Source organism: Crinia signifera, chromosome 1, assembly GCF_055691185.1.
Source record: "Crinia signifera chromosome 1, ASM5569118v1, whole genome shotgun sequence".
Taxonomy (NCBI): domain Eukaryota; kingdom Metazoa; phylum Chordata; class Amphibia; order Anura; family Myobatrachidae; genus Crinia; species Crinia signifera.
This window is the reverse complement of record NC_139217.1, coordinates 232,915,099-232,926,600: the sequence shown is the minus strand read 5'-3', so window position 1 is coordinate 232,926,600 and position 11,502 is coordinate 232,915,099. Positions and strand designations below refer to the sequence as shown.

General features: G+C 40.9%; 1 protein-coding gene across 1 annotated transcript in view; it reads right to left on the bottom strand.

The window, feature by feature from the left end:
• Positions 1-231: 231 nt before the first annotated feature.
• REXO1 (RNA exonuclease 1 homolog) overlaps positions 232-11,502 on the bottom strand; it is a 90,038-nt gene continuing 78,767 nt past the window's right edge. The window contains exons 14-16 of the mRNA XM_083179430.1: positions 10,892-11,030; positions 6,266-6,386; positions 232-3,191 (exon numbers count right to left, since the gene is read on the bottom strand). Coding sequence (XP_083035556.1) covers positions 3,103-3,191; positions 6,266-6,386; positions 10,892-11,030 — 349 coding nt within the window. The 3' untranslated portion in view covers positions 232-3,102. The remainder of the gene's footprint in view (positions 3,192-6,265; positions 6,387-10,891; positions 11,031-11,502) is intronic.

Here is an 11,502-nt window from a genome sequence, read left to right as displayed (position 1 = left end):
TTCTACAGAATATGTTACTTCTATACACTGTAACCAAAAGGATACATCAGACTACACTAGATTGCTAAATGCACATGTTACTATCATGGGTTTAATACAAATGGTACTCTATAACACAAGTACTGTACATCAAACTGAATCATTTTGTGGCTTTTGCTTTATGTACACAACACAATTCAACAGCTTGTCCAATTTATAATTTAAAAAAAGTTATTTTACAATTTTATTTAAAAAAAAAGATATATACAAAACAAGTTACATATTCTTTGTACAATAAAAAGGTCACACTTTCTAAACTGTTGAAAGTAAATGTTCTATTGCTGTGAAATGTTGTTTAATACTTGCTGCATTAACACATTATATGGAGGAATAAATGACAAGTATTGAGAGCTGAAAGTTTGCATTCAAAAGGTAAATCATAAAATTGACACATAAGCACTTATTAAATGCTGCCTGCTAAAGTTCCACCTTTGTAAGACTTGTGCTTAGTATGAGACACCAGTTGTGCTTGGTTTAGTGTTAAAGCAGATCAGTAATGATGAGAGATGCATGGGATTAATTTGGAATGTGTATAGGAAGCTATGTGCCATCGAGTTCTTATAAAACGTTGTACTTAAACTCTTAACTATACATTTTTTTCCAGGGATGATGAATGTATTTAGACCCAATAAAAATAAGTGTGTGATACTATGGTAGGTTGTGAGAAGAGGAATAGAGGCATTACTATATAGTTGCTTTAGGCACCCCTAATCAAATTGCCATTTTTCACTGACTTCAGTGAAATCATCCACTAGTTATCCTTTATTGATATTGATCCATCTGACTCCCCAATATATTTCCCAAGTTGGACTAATAATCCGAGTGACCCATGTAAACTAAGGATCTTTATCGCTGTTCACAACAACTATGGGATAAGCTTGTGTGAAAACTAAAAAATAATAAACTGTTAAAAAAACAACGTGGGTTAAAAAAAAAAAAGTATCTAAATGCTTCTGATGTGGAAATTCCAATTATCACTAAGAAATGGATGTTTAGGAGAATGATTGCAGTCATTGCCCACAGTACAGTGCTTACACAAAAGTGGAAGCATGTCCGATAGAAACTACTTAAGGCTTCTCCGAATCACAAACAGGCATCATCTAATACATATTTTTTAAACACTTAAAATGTATTTATTTTAACCATTACACATGTTGGTTAAATCTGTTTTGGCAAAAAGTTGTGTGGCACAGGAAATCTTCCCACAGCCAGCTAAAAGCTAAGAAGTTGTAGGCGTTTCCAAATAATTCAAATCATAGCTCAAAATCAGCCATAAAGTACTTCCAAACTCAAAGCTTAAGGGTTTGGATGGGCCTCAATCTCAGACATACAGGTCATGCAATACAACCAAAAGTTTGCAGAGTTCTGCATGGAAGAAGAGCATTATACTTCAGGAAAGTACATTTTTGTCTAAAGCACTAGCTGAGAAAGCAGACCTAGAATATGCCCATTTGTTGTTTTGTTTTTTACTCAAAAAACAAAACAGTAACTGTTTATTTAAAAGATGGTTGAAATAATCAAGTCAACAGTTTCAGCAAATATACTATTTGACCAGGAGTGTCCAAATGTTTGCATACTACTGTAGGATAATACATGCAGAATTTAGATTTAATTTTTTTTTTTTTTTGTTAAATACATCTCAGAGAAGGTTTTTTTTTTTTTGCTACATGTCTGGTAATAGGCTTTTCAGACAAAATGACTGGTACACATATTGCAAGCATGTGCAATATACCCACAGTACAATAAAAGGCCTGTCAAATTAACATTTTTTTTTAACTATTTCAAATAAAATGATGTACAATAACAATGACAAAAACCCACAAAAAAAATAAAAAATGAATAGTTTGAAGTGTGGCCTGTTGTGGGGATTTTCCTTCATGGAGTATATGGACAGGCAGGGAAAAGAGGGCCATCCTTCCTGCTGCTAGAGCCATAATGTAGTTCCTTTCAGTTACAGTATGTGCCATTTTGCATAAGGTTGACTATCAAAGTGACAAAATACACATTTAAGAACATTAAATAAAAAAAAAAAAAAAAAACCTTGTACAAATGCATGTCACATGCTCTTGAAAAATGTAAGTACCTTAACTTGAAGGACAAATACATAAAGCAAAAGGAATATACATATAGCCCAAATGGCTTTTTGTAAAAAAAAAAAAAGAATCACAAGACCCATTATCACTCATTTTGTGATACTTTGCAGAACTTCTTTTGCTGCCCTTCTACTCCATAGGAGGTTCCAGTCCTGCCCAAGCTTGCCTTAATTTTTAGTCTATGTGCAACATTTGTTTATATATACACACCTTTCATGCCAAACAAAATGTATAGCGGTAAAATTTATGAGGCAATGAGGGGAGGATATTAAGTAAAAAGCAAATATTTATGGATCTGGGCAACATTAGCTAAGAGGGGAATATCATCCTAATAAACTGTATTAAAGGAAACCTAAATGGAAACAAAGAAATTTGATATTTAAAATAAAGGAATTCTGTAGTTTACAAATACAAACCCTTGTAGCTTCTCTGTATTATATATAATGTACTGGAAGGTGTATGGTAGAATGTTCCCTCATGAGCCTTGCAAGAGGCAATAGTCAACTTCTTCCTGACTCACTTTTGTTAAAGCTGCATATTTCAAAATTACACTGAGTAGTTAACTTTCAGAACACATTTGTGTTACAGTTTTGTAGACTGATTACATTTCTGCAAACAATTACACGAGCATTAGTTAAAATGACACATTATACACTCAGGAAGAGCCTGCAAGGAAAAAAGTGGTATACATATTTCTGCATTATTTTAATCCGTTACTTTGCCACTTTCAAATGGGGGGGAAAAAAAAGGACAAAAAAACAAGATATACAGTATACCAAAATAATTTCCTATACTTCCAAAACAGCAGCTTAATATTGCAGTAATCTTCAAAAATGTGTTCTATCCTGGTCTGATGCCTCCATTTCTTTGAAGAGTCAAGTAGGAAGCAAATAACGATAACAAGTGAAAATTTTTATTTTCACTTGTAAGTTTGTTGGCAGTTTTCTTGATTCTTTGATATATTTGCATGTCACCGTTTCACCTTAGCATCTTCCTTTATACGCCAAATCATCAGTTCCATGCAAGAGCAGGCATCTTCACTTGAGTCATGTCCTTCCACTAGCAGGAAGAGAAGAGAAAAGGGCTAGATTGGCAATATTATTGATTAAACTTTAAATATGAAATTACTGCTAATAAATAACAGTGAAATTATGCAGAAGATTTAAAATAATCACTAAATAGTGCAATTTACATAAGAGTTAACATTCATAAGTGTAATTTGCACAATAATTCAGTTTTAAGAATTTCTCAGAACTAAATAAGACCAATATAGAGTTTTCAATAAGTACACTATAGGACAATGCTTGCCCCCATGGGAATGGTACCACAAGAAAAAAAAAAAAAAAGACTGTAGGCAAGCCAATTGAGACTATATACAGTCAAAAGTGTTCTAGTATAGTCAAAATCAGCCAGTGTCAATATCTCAAGTAAATATAGCCAAGATTTTATGGTTCTGGCCTCTGCGGAGTTCAATAAAAATCGCATGGTCAACATCATACTGTATTAAGGAGTCCTTTCTATACTGACTCTGTGCCATTGCCGGAGTCAGTTTTTTTTAGATATTCAAGGTCAAAGTGTACATCATGCGACCTTAAAATGCAGAAATCAATATTTAAATACAAAAATATCCTTTCACTTCCAAAGAAGGCCATAATGTAAGGAAATGACAATCAGCATTTTGCTCACAAACCCAGGAAAATGGAGAAAAACATTTAGTCAAATTATTTAAATCAAACAGATTCATATTCTACAGAACCATGTCTGAACGACAGTTATCGTCAGTTTCCAGATTTGGGGAGAATATTACTGATTTACAAATTACATTTGGTCTCATCCAGTACCTGATTTTTATTCCATTCAACCAACTAGTTGGATGGAAAGTTGGTCTAGTGCAGAGGTCCTCAAACTATTTTGCTCAGACAATAAAAATTATTACAGGACCCCAGCAAATTACTGCAGAAGGTCATCACATCACATGTGTAGTCAGCAGACAGGACATGCATGGTGCGGCATCCATTCACCTCGCGGACGGGGAATAGGCATGCACAGAGGCTGGGGGCAGTCCAGCAGCTTACCTTGGTTCTGGGCTTGCCCCCAGCATGACGATCAGCGGTCCCGTTGCATCGTTAGGCAGTCCCGGCGCTTGGTCATGTCCAACTGCCACCCCCTGCACCAGTGTGCAGTGTAAACTGTGCCGGCCCAGGAATTTTTTGGGTCGGCACCGCAGTGTAAACGGGGGAAATCCAGGATACGACCTGGATTGGGACAGTGTTCCAAATACCGGGTCGGATCCGGGATTTTGGTGTAAAAGTGGTATAAGCTATGCTGCCCTGTATTTGTACTTCCCCTTTTGGTCAGTGACGTAACTGCTATGGGGCCCGGCCACTTGGGGGGCCAGAGGCCAAGCACGCTATCCCCTGCACCCATCAGAATAGTGGGGATTTTTTTACATTAAAAAGGTGTGCCGCAAGGGCTGAGGCTGCAGCGGTGCGTCTGCCCTGTGGAAACCCCCACCCTCCCCCTCAACCTCCGGTCAGCGGCAGTGGTCACGCAGTGTAGATAGAGGTGGACCAGCTGATCCAGCACTCTCCTACCCCATTCTGATGCTGCCGGGCGGGACGGCAGGATCTAGGCCACGACGGAATAACAGAAAAGAAACTGAAACCCTGCCCGACATGCAGGAGGACCAAAGACCCGGCACAGACATGTGTGAGGATCAGAGACCTTGCGCCGATGTGCAGGAGACCCAGCACTGAGGAGGACACCGGCCACCACTGCTGCAGGACCAGGTACAAAGCACTGCTTGCACTGGAGGGGGACATTGCACGGTACATAATGTACCTGGTGGGGATGGGATTAGAAGTTAAAAGATGATGCCGGTCTCAGCCATTGCAAACCCCTACCCCCCTCCTCTCTTTCTGTGTCCACTCATTTCCTCTCTCTCTCTCTCCCTTACCCTCACTGGCTCCTCCACATTTCTTCTCACCTCCTGCCCCCCTCTGTTTCACTTCTCTCTCCCCCTGTCCTTTCAACCCTCTCTCACACTCCCACTCCATCTCTCTGCCCCTAGTCTCTTTGAGGTTGTCTCATTATGGTACGCAGTGAATAGCATTGGGGAGTGGGGGGCTATTTTAGTCAGCACGCTAAATTGGAGAATGCTTGTACTCGAGGGTGTGTAGTCACGAGTATCAGATTTTTCAAGTTAAGTGCGCCGCGGCGATGCTATTTATGCCGCATTAGGGCTTAGAACAGCATCGCCACCCTACTTTTGCTGGATTTCTGCTCACATCCCCGGAGGGTTCAAGCCGAAATACACTAGTCGGATTAGATTCTGATTAGAATAGCTACCAATGCTTTTCAGAGCGCATCTTATTGAATCAAACCCTTTATATTCTCTCACTTTCAGTCCCCAGTCTCTCTTGATCTCTCTCTGACCCTATTCTGTCTCTCCTCCTTATCTTTCACCTTTTTCCCCATCCTCCTTTTTCTGGTCCGGCCAGTCGGGATCCCGATGTTGGGATAATGGGATAATGACTGTCTGGATCCCGACTGTTGGAACCCTATGCCACACCCATTCAATAAGACAGGAGAAGGCAATAAAATCTGTGCAAAGTCCTCCTGGAAGAAAGTCACATATTAGGAATGGAACATAACATACACTTAAAGCTGCATTACAGGGAAATTGTCTAAGATGATCTGACAGGGAAGCATCCATATCCTGCTTCTATGAAAGTAATCAATTGCTTGGAAGCGATTTAAAGTTGTGGTACTTCTGTACTTTCACGGCGCCAGCATGGCGCCGCGCGTCAGAGTCCCCTAGCGGGGCTCGCTTCGCTCGCCCACGCTGCGGGCTCGGTGGCTCTGGCGCCGTGAAAGTAAAGAAGTACCAAAGTTGTTTCCTGCCGATTCAGGCATGGGGATCAAATGTGTTGACAAGCCAGTCAAGTCAGTTAGTGAAATGAGACCAAAGTTGGCAGCTATGACATACCTATTAAAATTAGCTGTGTGAAAAACTTATCTAGGGTTATAACAGTTATATGGAATCAAATGGTACCACTCGCATTACAAATTATGAATAACATTTTGCACAGATTTAAAGCTCAAATAAATATTGATAATAGATTAATGCTTACCACTATCTTGAATAATCCTTTTAAGGTGGTCAGCCATTAATGAACGAAGAGCACGCTTGTATGGCAGTCCCAAGCGGTGTGGGAAGACGACAGCTGTATCAACCACGGTTGGATGAATTAGCTGAAAAGAGAAAATGAACGATTATTATATAGATGTATTTACATTAAGGAGGGTATTCAATTAGCCTGAAAATTATTTAGGAGCAAAGGAAAGAATCCTATTAGTACTGTATGCATGGACAAAAAAATGGTAAAATGCCAACATTCTGCATGGGCCAGCAACAGAGGTTTAGAATTAGGGGGAATTAGACCCTAAGGCAGGGAAGGGGGAACCGTTGGCCCTCCGGCTATTTTTGAACTGCACATCCCAGTATGCCTTGCAAGTGTTCGCATGTGCAATTTGCAAAACTGTACCGGGACATGCTGGAAGGTCAAAGGTTTCCCATCTCTACCTTAAGGGAAGGGATAGGGGTTAGTGCAGTGGTCAGGGAACTCGGTCCTCATTACCCCACATAGTGCATGTTTTGCAGGTCTCCTCACAGAATCACAAGTGAAATAATTAACTCCACCTGCGTACCTTATAAAATGTGTCCGAGTAATTAGTACACCTGTGCACCTGCTGTGTTACCAGCAAAACATGCACTGTGTGGTGTAATGAGGACAGAGTTCACTGACCACTGGGTTAGTGGTTAGCCACAATTATGACCAGAAGTAAAACAGGATGCACCCGAAGTCATTCTCATGATACAGCCAGATCCAGAAGACTCCATTGGGAATTCAGCTATCAATAAGACCACCAGGAACGTTTCGTCAACTTAACAACTATAGCCACATTCTAAATGAATTACACCCCAAGGATTACACCTTACTGTTTTCCTAATGGGGCCTACACAGTGATTTGGGTAATTTTCTAAGCGATCTAGTCAGATTGCTTAGAAATCTACCCAAAATTGCTCTGTGTGTAGGGGACACAGTGATGCTCGTTGCTATCGTCTATCTAGATTTATACTACGTGTTCTCACCGGAGAAGATTGGTCATGCCAGATCGCTCAGCCCACATCCCTGGTGCATCGCTGTGTGCTGAACTATCTAGCACCACTGGCACACATTGCTCTGTGTGTACGTCCCATTACTTGTTTTATGTTACAATTCATGCAATGAGAAAAGTCATAGGATACAATATCAAGTAACTGAAGTTACTTTCCTTTTTTTCCTTTTAAACTAACTGTAAATGCACAGCGCAGCAGTATACAGTACAACAAACATTAACATTGGAGAACATATCCTGATAAAAACACTAAGGGTCATACAGATGTAGCCACGCTCATCGATCTGGCCACTTGTGCTTGGCGCGACAAATTCGCACAATCTGATAACCCAGCGCGTGAAAACACCTGCAGCTGTGGACCAACCCAGTGACAATACCAGCACTGGTGACCGATTCCAATGTGAACATTTATGTCTAATTCTACCCTGAACGACAGAATGATAGCATGAAGAAATTCCCTGTGTAACCCGGGAATACTCAGGTACCAGTCAAGTGCCTTGCAAAAAGATAATGGGTACCATCAATAGTCTGGTTCCTAAATCAGGAAGAAGCGGACACAGAAACCCATCATGAGACAAAGAACTTAAATTAAGATCCTGGAGGCCAGAAGATAGCAAATGACTCCGACAGCACCTGCTCTGACCATACCTTGGAGCCGGTCATGGTTCCTTTCCATGCCGTTAAATTGCAGTCAATATGCTGCACTGGAGGCTCCCAACCTCAGAACCTGGAGCCCCAGAAGTGAAAGGAAGTGAGAAACAGAATGAAAAGCAAAACATACTAGACTCCCCCTTAAGAGGAGTGCTGGACGGGGTCTGACAGTCGGGATCCTGACAGTCATTTACCCGACGTCAGGATCCCGACTGTTAAAACAGACAGATGGGTTCCCGACGGCCACCAGTTATTCTCCCTCGTGCGGGTCTACAACCCCCATAGAGGCGGAATAGAATAGGTGGCAAGCATAGAGAGCCACCGTGCCTGCAGCGTGGCGAGCGAAGAGAGCCCGCAAGGGGCTTTGTTGCGGTCACCATGCTGTCTAAGTACGGAGAATCGGTATCCCGACATCGAGCTAATGACTCCCGGGATCCCGACTGTCGGAACCCTATACCACACCACTTAAGAGCAGGTATTTCTGTAGAAGGGATTCTGAATCATTCAGTTTACGAAGTCTGCACTATCAGGTACCCATTGTCATGGTGAACGGGATGGGTAATAAACCTTTGAATACAACTTCCTTGGTGGAACGGAGGGCCGGATCATTGTGTCATACCACACAAAGATGACATCAACATCAGAGGGCCATGAGACATTAGCTGCCTGTACTGAGGACAAAAATGCAACCCAACTGGCTAGGCATGATATTGGAAGTGGCGTCTAGCTGCGTAATCTGTCGAGCCTTTGCATCAACAGCTGCACAGACAAATGGAAGGATTGACAACCATTGTAATGGTTAGCGTTACTGCCTCACAGCACTGAGGTTATGGGTTAGATTTCCACCATGGCCCTAGCTGTGAGGAGTTTGTATATACTCCCTGTATATACTCCCTGTGCTTGTGTGAGTGTCCTCTGGGTACTCTAATTTCCTCATTTAATCCAAAAATGTAGTACTTGGTTAATTGGCTTTCAACAAAATTAACCCCAGAATGTCTGTGTGCGTGTACACGTGGTAGGGAATATAGATATTGTAAGCTCCACTGGGGCTGGGACTGATGTGAATGGACAAAATTCTGATAATAATCAACATAAATCATACTGGTTGTAATGATGTGAATTGGGAAAAGGACAATGATATTTTCACTAGTTTCTTCCTGGGTGCAGTAGCGTACGCAGGGGGGGGGGGGGGTTTGAGTACCCAGAAACCCCCCTAGGAGTCTAAGGGCCCTAGGCTGAAAGCTGAGGGTCCCCTCTTTCCATGGGTACAAGAATTAAAAAAAATCGGCCCTTGGGAACCGGAGATATCTGACGTCAAAGCAGTGGACCCCATCCAAGCCTGTTAATTGCTCTTCCCAGTCAGATATTTCAGGTTCTGTCTGACTTAGAGTTTTTCTGAGGGTATATTCCAAAAGCTGGGACTCTCCCCCTTTGAGGGATACTAGGAGCTTGTCTCTACTTTGCCGAGAACCAGAGATATCAGCCTTCCAGCAGCTGGTTACTGCTCCAGCTCCACACACCTGATATGTAGTTTTATATACTCGTTGGCAGATTGCTCTGCCTCCTGAACTCTCATCCCCTAGTCCCAAATACCATTTGGTAGGTGGGATTCTCTAGTTTTTAATTCCAAAATCTTAGAAATCTATATCTGGGAACTGGAGATATTTGCAGTCAAGCAAGCTGTCCACCCACCAGGAAATTATGAATAAGCCTACTCCACTATACATCCCTCCTCTGCATATTAAACATCCTCTACCACCCTGGAAGTTATGTATCAGGGCCCCTTCATTCAGCCCAATGCCCCCTTCTCCCACCCCATCTCCCACCATCTGTGCAGTAAAGGGGTAATTAGTGGAAATTACTGATCCAGGCCCTACATGCTGAGCGGTTGATATAATACCACCTACCACCCGGGGACATCAAAGCTTCCCCCACCCCTACCACTGGAGGATTGGTAGGTGCCCCAATACATTGCTATGCCCAGGGGTCTACACTGCTGTTGACGCCCCTGTATGTATGTATGTATGTATGTATGTATGTATGTATGTATGTATGTATGTATATATATATATATATATATATATATATATATATATATATATATATATATATATATATATATATATATATATATATTTTTTTTATTATTATTATTATTTATATACATTTGGTATATATATAATACTTATCGGCATATACTGGGTCACCTAAGTGTTCATCTCCGTGCTTTGCTCCGCCCCTCTGGAAACCCCCTTCTGAAAATCCTGCGTTTGCCACTGGGGTAGGCATTCTATACAATGTTTGACAGCATTTGGAATTGTTATTATTAATATTTTATTTATATAGTGTGCTTTCTCCAACAGGATACAGACAAAAACAATGCACATAATAGAAGACGTAAGTAATACAGCAGTAGGCAAATCACAAACCTAAAAAGAAAATCTTGAACACCGTTCGCATAATGCAAGATTGGTGCAGGCATTTTGGTTAATAACTTCCACAGGTTTTGTATTCCACCCTCACAGGGTACCAGGTGAGGCAGCCATGTTGGGAGCACTGCCTAGATTACCCTGGGTGGAATAGTCTACTCTTTGAAGAGATGACACAAAATGGGGTGATTGCACTCAGAATAGGGTTCTACCAAAAACAGTCAAGTCCATGTATTTTTCATCCCATTCCTAAGTGTACCAGATCAGGCAGCAATGTTGGAGCACTATGAAGGTTACAGGTTTTTTTTTTTAAACACATTCTGTAACAGAGCACTTACACCGATTTACCATTACCCTTTATGGTAAATAGGATCTATACTTTTCTTATACTTATTGCTTTCATACATGTACGAGTGTGCTTAAATAAACGTATGTGTTTTATTGGTGAAAAGCCTGTAAAAAGAATCTTTACATATTGTACAAAAAATGGCACATTACCTTTAATGCATAAAGGTCACTTTCCAAGCTATGTCCTATTAATATGGTATCACAGCTGAACATACAGAGTAAGACAGCCTGAACATCACGAAGAGTAATACTAGTGTTTTGCAGATCCTCTTCAGTCACACCAGAAAACCTAAGAGAAAGGTTATAAAATAAATTCCAAACAAAAATAGCAACAGGATTTAGCTCATATAAACCCTCAATAGGGGTCTATCCATAGTAATTTGGTAGTGGAATACCAAACACAATATTTGATTTCATCAAACACCTAAAGAGTAGCTTTTAGACCTTATCTTTAGGGGATATTTTTATTTTATATGCATACTAATATTTAACCTAACACTTGTGATTTCCCAGTGATCTAAGGCAGTGTTTTTCAACCCCTGTGCCGTGGCACACTAGTGTGCCATTGAGCTGTTCTCAATGTGCCCCCTGATCTAGAGATGCCCAAACCAGTTTACAACCACCACCAGTTCAACTGTTATTTACTGGTCTCTTCTTTTCATGTAAAGGGCCAATGTATTTTATTTTTGTTACCTGTGGGGACCAGTGTGATTGTTTTTTATATGGGGGCCAATAGGTTTTTTTTTTGTCCTGTGGGGATC